The 19561-nt window shown below is 42.6% G+C and overlaps 1 protein-coding gene and 1 pseudogene across 2 annotated transcripts in view; one reads left to right on the forward strand and one right to left on the reverse strand.

The window, feature by feature from the left end:
- SPMAP2L (sperm microtubule associated protein 2 like) overlaps positions 1-16267 on the reverse strand; it is a gene marked incomplete at its 5' end in the record, with an annotated part of 35804 nt that extends 19537 nt beyond the window's left edge. The window contains 2 exons of the mRNA XM_081254581.1: positions 15484-16175; positions 16245-16267. Of these exons, the coding sequence (XP_081110707.1) occupies positions 15484-16175; positions 16245-16267 (715 nt within the window). The remainder of the gene's footprint in view (positions 1-15483; positions 16176-16244) is intronic.
- LOC308618108 (small ribosomal subunit protein uS17-like) lies at positions 5270-5991 on the forward strand (annotated as a pseudogene). Its single transcript has one exon. The product of its transcript is annotated as a small ribosomal subunit protein uS17-like (transcript).
- Positions 16268-19561: the final 3294 nt, after the last annotated feature.

Below are 19561 nucleotides of genomic sequence, written 5' to 3' on the forward strand. Positions count from 1 at the left end.
GTTTACAGCCCACTAGGAGATAGGCTATGACCTGAAAAAAAAAAAAAGTAAATGAAAATTTTGAATTCGGCTATTTTCTATTACTCTCCTTTTAAGGCTAAACTGACTCAGACCTAAGGAAGAGGGGAGAGTAGTTTACAAAAATGCCCTTGTACACAGTCATGCTGTCACTCATGAAAGATACAGCACTTGTTTTGTGGACTTTGATGCATCACCAAACTTGGTTTCCAGCTTTATATACACAAGTCAGAGTCAATATAACGCTGAGTCAATCCTAAAATAACTTCTACAAATGCTGGTAATATGAATGAATTATGCTGTTTCCTTTTGCCCTTTCATGCTACAATTTCTCCCACAGGTAGAGCTTTCATGCTTCATTTTAGAAACACATTTTTGATGTTATCTCATCAACTGGCAGGAAGGAATAGCTCTCAGGTGGCCATTGTGTTAGCTATGTCCCAAACAAAGCAGTATTACAACGGTTTCCAAACTTGTCTGCACATTAGAATCACCTGGAAATCTTTAAAAAATTTTGGGTCCCAGCCCAGTTAAGTCACAACCTCAGGGGGTGGGACAAGCACTGGTATTTTTTGAAGTAAACAGGTTTAGGGAATACTATAATATTGTTTAATGGATAGGATCCCTGGCTCTGGAATCAGACTGCCTAGAACCAAATCCTGGCTCTAACCTTTGATCTTGGGCAAGTTTACTAAAGCTCTCCATACCTTAGTTTTGTCACGGTCATGTACCACAAAAGGTTGTTGTCTGAAAGTTAAATAATACGTGTACAGCACTCTGCATAGTGCCCAAAACACAGTAAATACACAATAAATTGTAGCTATAATCCTAAAAATTTTAAAATTAAGATTAATTAATTTTAAATGCTTAAATTTCTGTAAACAAAAAAAAGTTTAAGTAACTGTTAAGTTTCAGTAATTGAAAAGTTTAAGTATTGGGTTGACCAAAAAGTTCATTTGGGTTTTTCTCCAACATCTTACAGTAAAACCCGAACGAACTTTTTGGCCAACCCAATAATTTACTATTAAAGATTCCACCTATAAAAATTAATATTAATGAAATGAGAACCTAATTGTGATCATGTACTCACATGTATTTTCATTGGTTTCCTTATGTATTTATACCCTCCCCTCATTTCTAAAAGAATTTTAGACTGCTTACATAAACACATACACTACAATAGGATATTACCTGTTTTAAGATGAAAAATTCAAGGAGAGATAGAAAAGTAGTGGAGGGAGAAGAGAAAGGAAAATAAAATGAAACAAAAGGAAGAATGTATAATTAAGCCTTGTACAGTTATATCTGAGCATTCTAATTCTATCACTGAAAGCAAAAACCATCAACTTTTCCTAATATTGAAATCTGAAAGAAACTTCTCATGAGGTCTCAATGGTGTTATACACACATAAAATAAATTATAGAACTTGAGAATGAAAAGGTGAAGAGAATCCTATTTTCTGAGTTTTCTTCCTTCTTTAAACTTTACTCTTGATATATGCATTCCATGAAACCATGATAAATTAAAAAAAATAAGAAGTTTTCAGTAGAGCACCGTAAATGAGTATAAGGAAAGATTTTGTTCCCCAAAATTATTCCTCAGAAACGAGGTTACCTTGCATGCAAGTTCTTATAAAAACTCATCTTATGAGACACTTTCTCAATTACTTTATTTTCCCAACAAAGAAATGAGAAACGAAAACATATCAGCCTGAAACAACTTCAATTAATGCTAAAATAATTATAGAGCTCTCCCTACAATTTAAATTTAAATCAGTATTTAAAAAGAGAGACGAGGTAAAGAAATTTAAAACAGATTTAATAATTATTCTTGGGGATATGCTTTTGTAATCCTAAGCGTTTGGATGTTGCTCTAAATAATTTAACATCATTTTAAAAAGCAAAATAGAAATAGAAAACACAAAGAATGGGGGAGTTGTATTGTGCAGGTAAAAGTACAGCTACAGAATGAATTTTTTTTAAAGTTTTGTTACATTACAGGAATGGGTTCTGATGGCTTGTTACATAATTTCTAGTGACAGCATCAAACACAGGTTCAAAAGGTGCCTATCTTACCCCTAATGATATGATGGAATCTAGGCAAAGAACGAAACCATCTGGTGAAAGGTGGATGGGGAACTTTACCATGGAGGGGTTGAGCCAACCTCACCTGAACTCACTCATCAATCTTAGAACCACCACAAACGTCAGAGCCTGACACCGTATGCCCCCAAGCATGGCACCACCTGTGAAAAATTCTTGCTTGAAACTATTTTCAGTCTAAGCAAGCCTCTTAATCTATATGCTTTGCAAAAAATAGGGGAGCTAGAAGAGCAAGTTAAAGACATCACAGGGCTTCCCTGGTGGCGCAGTGGTGGAGAGTCCGCCTGCTGATGCAGGGGACACGGGTTCGTGCCCTGGTCTGGGAAGATCCCACATGCCGCGGAGTGGCTAGGCCCGTGAGCCGTGGCCGCTGAGCCTGCGCGTCCGGAGCCTGTGCTCCGCAACGGGAGAGGCCACAACGGTGAGAGACCCGCGTACCGCAAAAAAAAAAAAAAAAAAAAAAAGACGTCACAAAGAACAAATTAAATTCAGAATATGGTATATTTTACCTAAAGTTTCTAACAAATGTGCTTGAAAAAGGGAGAGAGGATTAGGGTTAGTGTTAAAGAGTAACAGAGAGACTTCCCTGGTGGTCCAGTGGTTAAGACTTTGTGCTTCCACTGCAGGGGATGCAGGTTCCATCCATGGTCTGGGAACTAAGATCCCAGGTGCCGCCCAGTGCGGCCAAAAAAAAAAAAAAAAAAGAGTAACAGAGAAGAGACAATGTGTGGCCCTTGTCTGAGGGCTAATTCAAACTAACCAACTGTAAAAATACACTTGTGAGACAATTAAGGAAGCTTAAATATTTAGCGGGTATTAGACGGTATTAAAGAATAATTGTAAATTTTAAGTGTAAATAATGGCATGATAATTATGGGATTTTTAAATTCCTTAGCAATGAGAAAGGCATATAAGATACTTATGGGCAAAATGAAATGGTGTCTAGTATATTCTTTATAACAACTTGTCTGATGAGGCCCATGAGTGATGTTGCACAAACAGATGACAGGTTCCCCAGCAAAGGCAGAATCAGACTAACAAGGCAGCTGCTGGAACTGTGCTGTTAAGTACAATGCCTGGTACAATAAGTATTTGTTCAATAAATTAATAAATTTATCCTTCAAGAAAAAAGAATATTCAGCCATAAAAAGGAACAAAATTGGGTCATTTGTAGAGACGTGGATGGACCTAGAGACTGTCATACAGAGTGAAGTAAGTCAGAAAAACAAATATCACATATTAATGCATATATGTGGAAGCTAGAAAAATGGTACAGATGAACTGGTTTGCAAGGCAGAAATAGAGACAGAGATGTAGAGAACAAACGCATGGACACCAAGGGGGCAGAGCAGGGGGTAGGGGGAATGAATTGGGAGATTGGGACTGACATATATACACTAATATGTGTAAAATAGATAACTAATAAGAATCTGCTGTATGAAAAATAAATAAATTCAATTAAATTAAAAAACCAACCAAATAAAATAACTTGTCCTACAGGAGGCCCCAAAGTGTGTGTGTGTGTGTGTGTGTGTGTGTGTGTGTGTGTGTGTGTGTGTGTGTGTGTGTGTGTGTGTGTGTGTGTGTGTGTGTGTGTGTGTGTGTGTGTGTGTGTGTGTGTGTGTGTGTGTTAGGGAGGGTTGGTAAGAGAATACCGAGATGAAATGAGATTAGCAAAATGTTAATAATTATTAAAACTAAGTGATGGGTAGATGGGGGTACACTATAACATTCTCTATTTTGGGTGTGTTTGAAAATTTCTATAATAAAACTCTTAAATTTTCTATCTCAAATAACTTAAGAAATAAAAATGATTTTCCTGGAAAAAGTGTTAAATTACTCAAAAGGTAACTAGTGATGTCAAGCATGCAAGTGAAAAAGTTGAATAAAACTGCTTTTCCATGAAATGTAATGTTAGAAATAAGAACTATTTCTAAATTATATCATTGATTTTTTTTTTTTTTTTTTTTTTTTTTTTTTTTGCGGTATGCGGGCCTCTCACTGTAGGGGCCTCTCCCGTTGCGGAGCACAGGCTCCGGACGCGCAGGCTCAGCGGCCATGGCTCACGGGCCCAGCCGCTCCGCGGCATGTGGGGTCTTCCCGGACCGGGGCACAAACCCGTGTCTCCTGCATCGGCAGGCGGACTCTCAACCACTGCGCCACCAGGGAAGCCCTATCATTGATTTTAATGTTATTTTAATTTTATAGGTATAACTAAACACCTTTCTAAAGAAACATTTGTCTATCTTTCTTTCTAAAAGTTTATCTACTCAAATTGGCTAGAGTTTTTCCAAATTTCCTTATATTCAAGAATATATAGTAATCTCATTTTGGCAACATCTTGCTGTATCAAATTAAGCAGCTGTATTAAAATCCAGATTCTCAGCACTAGAATTCTCATTTCACTAGGAAGGAAACAGACATGCAGCTATGACAAAACCAGAAGTAACCTCCTAGTTTAGTGCCCTTTCCAGTGGCATCAAGCTCCCTCTTCTACTAACTATGTGCTCAAATTGAAATCCCCAGTATGTGGGTGGAGCCATGACTCAGGCACAGCAGTGTTCAAGCATTCACATTTCTTTGGGGGCAGGGGCAGGATTTCAAACATCCAATCCATCCTTGGGGCAGATCTTCCTGAGTACAACTCCAGTATCACTCCCTGTTCCTAAAATATTTCCCAGCTCCTTTTTCCTAGAGAGTAACAGCAGTGCTTCTTTTCTCCATTCTCCATTCTTTTCTCCTGTATAGCCACTGCAGTATTTCACATTCTTTGGATCAAACTAACAGGGCTTTGAATGCTGGTCCCACCACTACATGTCCACAGACAAATGCTGAGTCTCAGATTCCTCATCTGTAAATTGAGGACAAAAATACTTTGCAGAGGGCTTCCCTGGTGGCACAGTGGTTGGGAGTCCGCCTGCCGATGCGGAGGACGCGGGTTCGTGCCCCGGTCCGGGAGGATCCCACATGCCGTGGAGCTGCTGGGCCCGTGAGCCATGGCTGCTGGGCCTGCGCATCTGGAGCCTGTGGTCCGTGACGGGAGAGGCCACGGCGGTGAGAGGCCCGCGTACCGCAAAACACCCCCCCAAAACAAACAAACAAACAAACAAAAATACTTTGCAGAACCTTCTTTCAGTCAGCTTGGAAGATGGCGGACATTCAGACTGAGCGTGTCTACAGAAAGCAACTGATCATCTTTCAAAATAAGAAGAGGGTCCTGCTTGGAGAAACTGTCAAGGAGAAGCTCCTGCAATACAACAAGAACATCGGTCTGGGCTTCAAGACACCAAAGGAGGCCACTCAGGGCACTGACATTGACAACAAATGCCCTTTTACTGGTAATTTCTCCATCTGAGGGAGGATCCTGTCTGGCTTGGTGACCAAGTTGAAGATGCAGAGGGCCACTGTCATCTGCCGAGACTACCTCCACTACACCCGGAAGTACAGCCACTTCGAGAAGCACCACAAGAACATGTCCATGCACCCTTCCCCCTGCTTCAGGGACATCCAGATCGGCGACATTTACACAGTGGGTGAGGGATGGCCCCTGAGTAAGATGGTATGCTTCAATGTGAAGGTCACCAAGGCTGCTGGCACCAAGATGCAATTCCAGAAGTTCTAAGACTGGACCCCTGGCCACTGTGCCAAACAAAATAAAATTACTTTCCCAGTCAAAAAGAAAAAAAAAAAAAACTTTGCAGGGTGATACAAGAATGGGAGATAATTGTACGTAGAGGTAGAGGGTCTGGTTATGGTTGGACTGAAGGCCACATCACTCATCTGGGCTCTAATTACATATTTTGTTATGTTTATGTCTATATTATTTCCCTAAGCTTGTAAACATGTGAGGAAAGACTGCTTTATTTTGTACTCCTCACAGCACATAACATACACAGTTGAATAGACAGAATAGACAGGCCCACTATTTACAAAACACTATAATATCTATTGAGCACTTACAATGTGCCAAGCACTGTGCTGAGCTCCTTCTCCTCATTATCTTCCTTACTTCCCTTGTCACCCATAGCACCTAGCACAGGTAGAAGTGTGGTGGTGAAGTGGAGCAGGGTGTGGGATTGCCTGCCTGGGCCCAATCTCTGCTTTGTTACTGTGTGTGTGGCCTTTGGCAAGTCACTTACCTCCTCTCTGCCTCAGTTTCCTCATCTGCAAAGTGGGGACACAAATAGCACTTACTTCAAAGGGTTGTTTTAAAGATAAACTGAGATGGTGTTAAATACATAGGACACTCAATGGACATAAGTCGCTGTGAGCTGAATAATGACTGGGTGAATCTAGATCACGTCCATATGAATGACTTTTATGTGGAATTCATCTCAACGTTCTAAGCTTTGGACTAGAAAAGGGTCAAGATGAAGTCCCTGTCCTACCCTCAAGCAGCTCGCCTTTCAGGTGGACAGACAGACAATAAGCAGGTGAACAATTTCAGATGGTGGTGAGTACTGGAAGAAGATAAACTAGCATGATGTTCACTGCGTAGAAGGAAGGGGGCACCTAGTTTAGGGAGACAGGGAAGCGTCTTCGGAGGAAGTGACACTCTACCTGTGGAAATGAAAGACAAGAAAGGGCCAGATATAGGAGGGGGGAGAAAGGGAAATGAGAGAGGAAGAGCATTTCAGACTGAGAAACAGCAAGTGTGAAAGCCCTGAGGTGAAATTAAGAGAAAGGCGCAGCAAGACAGCAGACAGGGTGGCTGGAGGGAAGGGAGCAAGGAAAAGGAGAGCAGGATTTGTGGTGAGGCCAGAACACAATGAGCCCTGGAGGAGTTTGGCTCTTATTATCAGGCCAACAGGAAGTAGCCTCTAAAGGATTCTGAGCAAAATGATGAATAGCATCTCCCTTTAAGAGATAATCAGAACGTTATGGCTGTGTTATGCCCTTTAGATGTTTGTATTTTATTCCGTAGCAAACAAACGACACTGCTCCTGTTGCCACTGGAGCCAACAGTGGGAGGATCTGGCTTGTGCTCCAAGCCATCTGATGGGGAAGGCTGCCATCTGCTGGGAGGAAGCATGATTAAAAAGCTGTTGTACCCTGATGGGGACTGAGGCACTCCTACACAGGGATTCCCGCTGCATGTAGAAGTAAAGCGTTTTGTAACACGATAAGGATGAAATATCAAAGTATAACTACTCTCCACTGGCCCTCTACCCTGCCTCCTTAAGGAGCCCATGTGTGAGCTGCTCAGCCTCAGGTACGAACGGGATACCACTGACCTATAAAGGAAAGGCAGGGAACACCTCTCAGGACAGAACTAGGGGGCACAGGCGGGCAAGAGAGAGGCAAGCTGCAGCTTGAGAGAAAGAGGAAAGGTATTTGTGGGGAACAGCTGTCATAGTGACTGGGACTTGGGAAGAGATGTGCCTCAAGAACATTTCAGCATGATTTGCTCTGTGTTACATGGTATAATTCCCTTGAAGGCACTTCGGTAAGATCTACATTATTTCTCAAAGCTTTCTGAAGTAAAATTTGTGCTTGTTTTAGGTGCACTATGGTTTTGAAGGCCGGTCTTAAAGCAGTCCAGGTCTATGCTGGGTATGACCATGTAAACAAACATTGGGATGTTCCTTTTTTTTTTTTTTTTTTTTTTTTGCGGTACGCGGGCCTCTCACTGTTGTGGCCTCTCCCGTTGCGGAGCACAGGCTCCGGAGGCGCAGGCTCAGTGGCCATGGCTCACGGGCCCAGCCGCTCCACGGCATGTGGGATCTTCCCGGACTGGGGCACGAACCCGTGTCCCCTGCATCGGCAGGCGGACTCTCAACCACCGCGCCACCAGGGAAGCCCTGGGATGTTCTTTGACACGACAGATTAAGCTATATAATCATTACTACTATTCATTCCTCCTCAATCCTCTCCTAGGCACAGCTCCCCACTGCCTTAGCTCAGGGTCATTTGGGCAAGAGATAGGAGAATGTAGGAAAGGGTTTTGCTTGAGGGTGAGAAGGCAGAGGCAGGAAGAGGGCAAGCCCTTCCATCTGGTTCAACAACAAAAACTGGGACCTCCATGCAAACTAGAGCTCAAAAATATCACATCACCAAGCTAACTATTAAGCTGTGTCTCCTCTCACACCCTCTCGGTCTGCACTTTTGTGACCTTTTTCTCTTGTTTCAAATATATGTTATGTTTCATGTTCATTTTCACCCGATTTCATCTGTGTCAAGATAGCACTGGCAACTGAGTAGGCACTAAGAAAGCTGGGTTTATAACTCATACCATACACCAGGATAAATTCTAAATGGATCAAAGATTTCAATGTTTAAGAAAAGAAAACCCATGGTGAATTCTTTCATCACCTAGAAGTAGAAAGAGACATTTCTAATTATGATTCAATACAGAAGCCATAAAAGAGGTCAGCACTGCCATTTAACTCAGAAAAATGAAGTGATGGTCCTATAGGATACTCCAGTCCACTTTACGTTCTATGCCATGGATGTGCTGAGGATGCGTTTGGCCTCCCCAACCACACTGACAGTCCAAGGACGGGATCCACGTCTTATTCATCTACAGCTCAGTGTCTATGCCCTGAACATAGTAAGTGCTCAGTAAAGTTTGACAGTGATGATTAGTGATGACACATTAGTAAGGTGTTAGAATGATGGAACTTACTCTCCAATATACATTTTTTAAATGTGCACACAACCAAAACTGCCATGTCTCAGTCATCTCAACACCCTCACAGGACACAAAAGAGTGCCTTAGTATATTCTCAGTAAACATCTTTCCTATGAAGGAATGTTTGAGTGAGAGGGGCATGGTGACATGCTGACTAAATATGGTCTAATGTTTACATTATTTTATGTAAATAATATATAAATATACTCGCTGCTTATTGAATTAACATAAAAACTTACTGGAATTTTTAACAAGGAAAATCTAGAAGATAAATTCAGAAGATAGAAGCTTTAAAGTAGTCCTTTCTAAAGCAAAGTCTGAAAACTTTCTATACTGGGACTTCACGGGGGCTACTGTGGGGCAGCACAGACAGGCAAGGCCCTCTAAAAGGTAGGCTTTCCCACCCTTTAAAAACATGGGCTGAGATCCAAACAGGAATTAACCATGAGATGATCCTAGGAAAACAATAAACATCTAGGGAGAGAAAACCACCCATGCAGATTCTGAAGCAGGAGCAAGTGAGGGATTGGCTTTTTAGGGGAAAAGAAAAGAAGCCAGTGTGACTGAAGCAGAGTGAGCAGGAGGGAGAGTGGTAGGGAGTGAGGTCAGAGAGCCCGTGGAGCTCTAGAGACCCCTACAAAAGGTTTGGGTTTATCCTAAGAGCAATGGGACGCCACAGGAAGGATAATATAGTAAGGGAAAGATGTGATCCAATTTGGTTTTTAAAATATCCCCTCTGGCTAAGGTAGTAAAGACCTGAAAGGGGACAAGAACAGAAGCAGGGAGACTACTCAGGAGGAGAACGTAGAAATCCAGGTGAGAAATGACTGTAACCAGGATGAGTGGGATGATGACCGTCAATGACTGTAAGTAGCAGAGGAAATGAATGAATTCAGGAAATGGTCTGGAAAGAAAACAAACAGAACTTACATTGGATGCATTGGATTTGAGGGTGAAGAAAAAGGAATCAGGGAGAAATAGATTTTGGCGGGAGGGAAATCTTCAGTCTTCAGTTGGAAGACGGAAGGAGGAACAAGACTGGGAGGAAAATCAAGACTTCTGTCTCAAAGCATATTATATTTGAGGTGCCTATGATACATCCAAATGAAGATGTCCAGTAGGCAGTTGAATACAAAAGTGTGAGACTTTAAAAACATGAGCAGACCAAAGAGTGTATTTTTGGCAGAGTGATCTGGTACACCTTTATAAGGAGGTGACAAATACTTGAGGGAAGAGTGTCCTGGCAGAGGAAAAAGCAAGTGAAATGATCAAGGTGGGAGCAAGGAGGCCCACGAGGCTGGAGAGGCAGGTCAGATCATGTGGGCCTTGTAGGCTTACTTAGGACTTTAGACTACAAACTCTGCAAGATGAGAACCCCCTCTGGAGAGGTGAGAGCAGGAGAGTTGTGTGTAATTTATGTTCTAAGGGATCCCTGTGACTGCCACATGAACCATGAACTGGTGGAAATGACGTGGGGAAGGCATGAATGTGGCAAGAGTGGAAGCTACTGCAGCAGACCAAGCAAGAGAGGATAGTGGCTTACAAAGGTGATGAAGGCTTGGATGTTAAGAATGGTCATTGTCGGGCTTCCCTGGTGGTGCAGTGGTTGGGAATCCGCCTGCCAATGCAGGGGATGCGGGTTCATGCCGTGGTCCGGGAAGACCCCACATGCCGCGGAGCGGCTGGGCCCATGAGCCATGGCCGCTGAGCCTGCGCGTCCGGAGCCTGTGCTCCACAACACAAGAGGCCACAACAGTGAGAGGCCCTGCATACAAAAAAAAAAAAGAATGGTCATTGTCATGACATATTTCAGAATTAGGGTTTGCTAATGGCTTGGAGGCAAAGTGTAAGGGAAAAACGGGTGTCAAGAATGACTCCAAGGAGGGCCTCCCTGGTGGCGCAGTGGTTGAGAGTCCGCCTGCCGATGCAGGGGATACGGGTTCGTGCCCCGGTCTGGGAGGATCCCATATGCCGCGGAGCGGCTGGGCCCGTGAGCCGTGGCCGCTGGGCCTGCGCGTCCGGAGCCTGTGCTCCGCAACGGGAGAGGCCACAACAGTGAGAGGCCCGCATACCACAAAAAAAGAAAAAAAAAAAAAAAAAAAAAAAAAAGAATGACTCCAAGGTTTTTGACCTGAGCACCTGGATGAATGAATTGTGGTGCCATTTGCTAAAATGGGAAACAGTGGAGGAAGAGCAAGTTTGGGGGCAGAAGTAAGAGTTCAGTTATGGATATGTTAAATTTTACATTTCTACTAGATATTCGAGTAGGGTTGTTAAAGAGACAATTGGTTATAAAACTCTGGAGCTCAAGAAAGAAATGGAGGCTGGAGATAATTTGGGAAGTCATCAGCATACAATTAAAGCCACAGAACTGATGACATCATCCAGGGAGCAAGGAAAGTTCTAAAGAATCTGAGAGAACTGAGCCATCGCCCACTTCAACCTAGAGGCTGGGAAAAGACAGATGATCTAGCAAAGGAAACTAAGTCAGGAGCATTCAATGAGGTAGGATGACAATGAAGTGGTATCCCAGAAGTCAAGTAGAGAACGACTTCCAAGAAACAGGGAGTGAATGTGTCAAACAAGTAAGATGAGGATGAAGAATTAGCCATTGAATTTGGCAAGGCAGAGGTCACTGTGACTCAACAAGAGCAACTTCAGCTAAGTAGAGGGGATAAAAGCTTAAGTCGGTTCTCAAGAGAATGGGAAGAGAGGATGGAGACAATAACTCATAAACAACTATTTTGAGGAATTTTCCTCTAAAAAGGAGCAGAGTATAGGAGTGGTACCTGGAGGGGTACATGGGGTTAAGGGAAGGTTTGGCTTCTTCAAGATGGGAGTTATTGCTGCATGTTCATGTGCTCATGGGAATGATCCAGTGGAGAGGGAAATAAAATGATGTGGGAAGGAGAGGGGCTAATTTTAGGGGCAAAGAGCTTAAAGTTAGGTGGAATAGGATTCAACACACAGGTTGAGAGAATGGCCTCTGGTAAGAACAAAGACAGCTTGTCTATTATTATTATTATTATTATTTTTTTTTTTTTTTTGTGGTACGCGGGCCTCTCACTGCTGTGGCCTCTCCCGTTGTAGAGCACAGCCTCCGGATGCGCAGGCTCAGTGGCCATGGCTCACGGTCCCAGCCGCTCCATGGCATGTGGGATCTTCCCAGACCAGGGCACGAACCCGTGTCCCCTGCATCGGCAGGCGGACTCTCAACCACTGCGCCACCAGGGAAGCCCCAGCTTGTCTATTATTAACAGGAAAAAAGGTAGAGTATATATGTATAGATCCTGGTAGTTTGGTAGGTTCTATGTTAGCAAATGAATTGATTAGGGAAATGCAGTATGACTGCCATACAATCACTGACAGCAATGAAAACACACTTGAAGTTCAAGGTCATGGATTTAAAGATCAGTCAACATAGTTGTTTGTTTTCCCTTGTCATCATTTTTTTTTGCATCTTTTCAAGTGCAGGCAAGAAGTGGATTTAACTAAGCAAGAATGATACAGGGAGAGACAAGGGAGCTAATACTTGCAAGGAAGTGATTCCATTGGTAGGCCATGGACTATAAGGTAAGGAGAGACAGAAGGACATAAGGTAGTAAGTGATATATAATGAACAGTTGATAGCATCAATGGATTAGAGGTCCCTTTGAAGCTGAAGAATTGAGAGGGTACAAGGAGGACTAAGTGAGCTGGAAAGATAGATGTGCTTAGAGATTAGAGTGCTTGAAACAGATTTTGGAAATGATACAGCAATCGACATTATCAAAGGCTAATGCAGTGGGTGTCTAAGATGCAGTGAAGGATCCCATCATTCAAAGTGAAGAGGTCAAAGAACTAAGAAGGCAAATGGATCACCTATACTGAAATATCCACACAAAAAGGTGACAAAAGGGTTGGTGGTGGGAGAAAGACAGTAAACTAGAGCAGTTTCAGTGGAGTGGAGGAGAAAGACACCTAACTAGGTGGGTAGAGGAGAGAATGGCAAGCAAGAAAAAGGAGTCAGTGAGTACAGATAACTCTTTTGACAAGCTCTGCAGTGACCTGCAGAAAAATGGGGCTGATGGTGTGAGAAGGAAGGGTCTGAAGAAGACATGGGGTTAAGGGTTATTTCAAGATAGAAGATTCTGCTCAACATCATTAATCATTAGAGAAATGCAAATCAAAACTACAATGACATATCATCTCACACCAGTCAGAATGGCCATCATCAAAAAATCTACAAACAATACATGCTGGAGAGGGCGTGGAGAAAAGGGAACCCTCTTGCACTGTTGGTGGGAATGTAAATTGATACAGCCACTATGGAGAACAGTATGGAGGTTCCTTAAAAAACTGAAACTAGAACTACCATACGACCCAGCAATCTCACTACTGGGCATATACCCTGAGAAAACCATAGTCCAAAAAGAGTCATGTACCACAATGTTCATCGCAGCTCTATTTTCAATAGCCAGGACATGGAAGCAACCTAATTGTCCATCAACAGATGAATGGATAAAGAAGATGTGGCACATATATATACAATGGAATATTACTCAGCCATAAAAAGAAACAAAATCGAATTATTTGTAGCGAGGTGGATGGACCTAGAGTCTGTCATACAAAGTGAAGTAAGTCAGAAAAAGAAAAATAAATACTGTATGCTAACACATATAATATGGAATCTAAAAAACAACAAAAAAAATGGTCATGAAGAACCTAGGGGCAAGATAGGAATAAAGAAGCAGACCTAGTAGAGAATGGACTTGAGGATACGGGGAGGGGGAAGGGTAAGCTGGGACAAAGTGAGAGAGTGGCATGGACATATAGACACTACCAAATATAAAATAGATAGCTAGCGGGAAGCAGCTGCATAGCACAGGGAGATCAGCTCAGTGCTTTGTGACCACCTAGAGGGATGGGATAGGGAGGGTGGGAGGGAGGGAGACACAAGAGGGAGGAGATATGGAGATATATGTACATGTATAACTGATTCACTTTGTTATAAAGCAGAAACTAACACACTATTGTAAAGCAATTATACTCCAGTAAAGATGTTAAAAAAAAAAAAGAAAGAAGATTCTGGAGTATATGTGTATGCTCATGGGTCTGATTCATTAGAAAGAGAGAGACTGATGCTGTTAGGAGAGAGAGGGGATAACTGCAGGAACAAAGGTCTTCAGGAGACAAGAGTGGAATCCAAAGCACAAGTGGAGGCTTTTGCCTCTCATAGAAAGAGGCACAGTTCCCTGAAATATGAGAAAAGGCAGAATCCATGGGTGCAGGTTAGAGTAAGGCAATGGATTAGTGGTAAGAAAATAAGGGAGTTCATGACATCCCTTCTGTTTTATCAAGTGTGAGGCAAAGTCTTCAGCTGTTTGGGGTCAAAGGTGTGAAGGCTGGAGTAAAGAAGGCATTTAGTCATCTCACAGATTAGGAGAACTAATTTATTAGGTGAATAAAGTGGGCTTGCTAGGCAGTGCCAAGTGACCATCTGAGATTTGTGGTCATGAAATTGAAATAAAAGCAGTCAGTATGATTGTGTGATTTCGTACAGGAAGAGTCAGCTGCTCAGGTGTAGGCAGAGGGTGGATGGGTGGGCTTAACCAGGGTTGAGGTTTTCCCAGGAGAAGTACGGTGAACAGCCAAAGAGCCAATGGGGAGGTGAAGATGTTGTAAGTAGGCAACTGACATGACAGACCATAGAATCAAGGCTGATAAAGACAAGTCAAGGAGCAAATGAGATGAAACGTGGTCAGCTAAGGAACTGGAAGCCCAATGTGGTCAAGGAATTGTTCTGGGTGGAGTCATCAATGAGAGGCCATAAGTGAGCTGTATGTTTATACCCAAGTCCCATCAGCCCTGTTAGCTTGTGAACTTGGTGATGACTGAACATATAGTAAGCACTTAGTAAACATACTGTTTGAATTTTTGCTCAATGAGTGTTTTGTTACTACATCTTTAACAATGTAATAGCATTTATTGAGCACCACCATGTGCTAAACACTGAGAAAACTATCCTCCCTTCAAGGATCCCTCCCCTTAGCTGAGGAAAAAGATAGTGATATAACCCAAAATCTTAAGTGCTATAATAGAGGTATGTTCAAAGTGGCAACCCAGAGGACTGCAATGACTAACTGTAGAGAAGCCTTAAGAAGGGCTTCAAAAAGAAGTGACAGTGACTAATCAAGGACAGCTAGGAAGTCCCCCGGTGGGCAGAGAGCAGAGTGAAGAGATTGTTTCATCACCAGAGTCTCAATTTCCTATCAGAGCATCTTGAGGTCCAAAGACAGGGCATTGCAAAACAGCAGGTAAATGACACAAGTGTTATCCTCCTTTAGAACAAAATGGGGTACTTCCTTGGTGGCACAGTGGTTAAGAATCCACCTGCCAATGCAGGGGACACGGGTTCAAGCCCTGGTCAGGGAAGATCCCACGTGCCGTGGAGCTACTAAGCCCGTGAGTCACAACTACTGAGCCTGCACTCTAGAGCCCGCGTGCCACAACTACTGAACCCTTGTGCTTAGAGCCGGTGCTCCACAACGAGAAGCCGCCGCAGTGAGAAGCCCGCGCACGGCAATGAAGAGCAACCCAGCTCGCCGCAACTAGAGAAAGCTCGCGCAGCAGCAAAGACCCAGTGCAGCCAAAAATAAATAAATAAATAAATAATATTAAAAAAAAAAAAAAAAGGCTCCTTGCAGGCAAACCTTCCCATTAGAACCCCCAGAGGGACCCCCAACACCTACCTCTCAGGGAAGATGGCAGAAGCCGTGGTGGGAATCTGGTCAGCAGAGACGGGGAGATCATCACGCCAGCTCTGGGAAGCAACTCGACTTCGTGGGGCTCGTGGGGCTCGCGGGGAGCATGGGGCCCCTGGGGCTTATGGGGCTTGCGGGCCTCACGGGGTGGATGAGGCTCGTACGGTGCACGGGGTTTGGGGGGCCTGTGGGGCTCACAGGGTTGGTAGAGCTCATAGGGCTCGTGGGGCTTGGGGATCTCGTGGGACTCTGCACACCCCTCGGACTCGCCTGGCTGGTCTTGCTCGTCAGCCTCCTCGGCTAACCCCGGCTCCTCAGACTCCCCAGGCTGGTTGTGCATGTCAAATATCCTGACTACAAAGGGTTTCTGGAGGGCTTCGGAGCGAGCGGATACTTCTGCCGTGTCATGCCCGTCGGACAGCCCAGAAGAACCCGAAAACTCCTGGATCTCCACTGGCGGCCCAGAAGCTCCTGCTGGGTGACGGCCTGAGGCTGCTCGCCTTCTAGAAGTTGGGAGAGGATGGGCTGGCGGCCCGCACTCCGCGCCCCGCCCCAGCGCGCCCAACCCTGACGCAACGTGGCAGCGGCGCGTCAAGCCCCGCCTCTGGGCCCCTCCCTGCACGTTCTCCCGTTGCCAAGAGGACGCGCCAAGCTGCGGGGGCCCACCTGGGGCCCCGCCCCTTAGAGAGGAGGCAGGTGGAAAAGAGAAAAGGAGAGGGCTCCTGATCAGCTGTTTTTGCTTCCCTTACTTTAAGTCTGTTTCTAAGCGCATACACTTGCATGTAGGATCATTATATCTTCTTGCAGAGTTGACCTCTTTATCATTACGTAATTCCCCTTTTAAAAAATTATTTTTCCAGTTTTATTGAGAAATAACTGACATACATCCTCGTATAAGTTTAAGGTGTACAGCATGATGGTGTGATTTACATGTATTATGAAATGATTACCATGATAAGTTTAGTTAACATCCATCCTCTCATATTGATACAATAAAAAAAATTTTTTTTTCTCCTTGTGATGAAAACTCTTAGGATCTACTCTCTTAACAACTTTCCTATAATGCATACAGCAGTGTTAACTAGAGTCATCATGTTGTAGGTTCCATCCCTGGTGTTTATTTATCTTATAACTGGAAGTTTGTATCTTTTGACCACCTTCCTCTAACCGACCCCCTCCCCGCAATCCATATAACCACAAACCTGATTCCTTTTTCTGAGTTTGGTGTTTGTTTAAATTCCACATATCAGTGAGATCATATAGTATTTGTCTTTCTCTGTCTTATTTTGCTTAGCATAATGCCTTCAAGGTCCACCCATGTTGTTGCAAATGATAGGATTTCCTTGTTTTTTAATGGCTGAATAATATTCCATTGTATGCATGTATATACATATATATGCATTACAAATTCTTTTATCCATTCACCCATCCATGGACACTTAGGTTGTTTCCATGTCTTCGCTACTGAAAATAATGCTGCTAGGAACATGGTGGTGCAGATATCTTTCTGAGTTAGTGTTTTCATTTCCTTTGTATATATTCTCAGAAGTGGAATTGCTGGATTATATGGTAGTTCTATTTTTGAGGACCCTCCATACTGTTTTCCACAGTGGCTGTACCAATTTACAATCTCATCAATGGTACCAAAGATTCCCTTTTCTCTACATCCAAGCTGGCGTTTGTTATCTTGTCTTTTTTTTTTTTTTTTGTGGTACGCGGGCCTCTCACCGCTGTGGCCTCTCCCGTTGAGGAGCACAGGCTCTGGACACGCAGGCTCAGCGGCCATGGCTCACGGGCCCAGCCACTCCATGGCATGTGGGATCCTCCCAGACCAGGACACGAACCCATGTCCCCTGCATCGGCAGGTGGACTCTCAACCATTGCGCCACCAGGGAAGCCCTATCTTGTTTTTTTGATGATGGCCATTCAAATAGGCTTGGGGGATACTTCATTGTTTAACTGGCATTTCCCTAATGAGGAGTGATGTTGAGTATCTTTTCATGTACATGTTGGCCATTTATAGATCTTCTTCAGGAAAAATGTCTGTTCAGGTCCTTTGCCGTTTCTTATTTTATTTTTTCTGCTATTCAGTTGTATGAGTTCTTTATATATTTTGAATATTAACCCCTTATCAGATATATGGTTTGCAAATACTTGTCCCATTCCATTGGTTGTTTTCTCATTTTGTTGATGGTTTCTTTTGCTGTGTAGAAGCTTTTTAGTTTGATGTAGTCCCACTTATCTTTTATTTTGTTGCTTGTGCTTTAGCTATAATTCCCCTCTTTATCTTTGATAACTTTCATTATTCTCAAATCTTCTCTGAAATTAATATAGCTACTCCTGCTTTCTTTTGATTAGTGTTATATCTTTCTTCATTCACATAATTTTAATCTATATGTCTCTTTATATTCAAAGTGAGTTTCTTGTAAGCAAGAAGTGAGTTTATGGATCTTTTATTTTTTAATCCACTCTGAAATTTCTGTCTTTTAATTGGTGCATTTAGACCACCGACCTTCAAAGTGATTATTGATTTAGTTGGATTAATAGCTACCATATTTTTACTGTTTTCTATCTGTTGTCCTTGTTCTTTGTTTCTCTTTTTGTCTTCCATTCTGTTTCTACCTTTTGTGATTTTAATTGAGCATTTTATTTGATTTCATTTTCTCTCTTTTCTTGGCATATCAGTTATAACTTCTTTTATTTTTTTTTAGTGGTTGTCCTAGAGTTTGCAATATACATTAACAACAAATCCAAGTCTACTTTCAAATAACACTATACCACTTCACAGGTAATGTGAATACCTTATAATAACTAAATAATCCAAATTCCTCCCTCTCATCCCTTGTATCATTGCTGTCATTAACATTTATACACACATATAAGCATACATAGTCAAATATAATGTTGCTATTATTATTTTGAAGAAACTGTAATCTGTTAGATCAATTAAGAATAAGACAAATGAAAGTTTTAATTTTACCTTCACTTACTCTTTTCCAATATTCTTCCTTTCTTTATGTAGGTCCAAATACCTGACCTATATCATTTTCCTTCTGTCTAAAGAATTTCTTTTTAACATATCTTGCAACACAGAAGTACTGGCAAAAAATTCCCTCAATTTTTGTCTAAGAAATATTTCTCCTTCACTTTTGAAGGATTTCACAGGGTACAGAATTCTAGGCTAACAGTTTTTTTCTCTCAACACTGAATATTTTACTCCACTCTTTTCTTGTTTGCATGGTTTCTGAGAAACCTAATGTACTTCTTATCTTTGATCCTCTATAGGTAAGGTGTTTTTTCCTCTGGCTTCTTTCTAGATTTTTTCTTCATCTTTGATTTTCTGCAGCTTAAAAGTGATATGCCTATCTATATTTTTTTATTGTTGTTCTTGTTGCCGTTATTTTTTGTGGGGGAGGGCATTTGTCCTCCTTGGTGTTCTCTGAGCTTCTGGGATCTGTGGTTTGGTGTCCAACATTAAGTTGGAGAAATTCTTAGTCATTGTTTCAAATATTTATCCTGTTCCTTTCTTTTCTCTCTTTCTGGTTTCCCATTACACACATGTTGCAACTTTTGTAGTTGTCCCACAGTCCTTGTATATTCTGTTCTGTTTTTTCTAGTCTTTGTTCTTAGATTTTCAGTTTTGGAGGTTTCTATTGAGATATCCTCAAGCTCAGAGATTTGCTCCTCAGCTATGTCCAGTCTTTTAACAAGCCCACCAAACACATTCTTCATTTCTGTATGGTGCTTGTGGTATCTCTTCTGTATGTTTTGCCTTTTAGTATGTCTTGTAGTTTTTCTTGATAGCCAGGCATGATGTACTGGGTAAAAGGAGCTGCTGTAAACAGGCCTTTAGTAATGTGGTGGTGAGGTGGTGGTGGGGGGGAGTGTTCTACAGTCCTATGATTAGGTCTTAGTCTTTTAGAGACTAAGTGCCTCTGGACTGCAAACTTAAGTCTTAGTTTTCTGCCCTTTTAGGTGGAACAGAATGTCTAGAGTGGGCTGGAGTTGGGTATTTCCCCCAGGTCAGTTAGGCTCTGGTAATAACCCAGCAGGCTAGGCTCTGGTT

This window comes from Mesoplodon bidens (genome assembly GCF_964165515.1).
Source record: "Mesoplodon bidens genome assembly, chromosome: 1".
NCBI lineage: Eukaryota > Metazoa > Chordata > Mammalia > Artiodactyla > Ziphiidae > Mesoplodon > Mesoplodon bidens.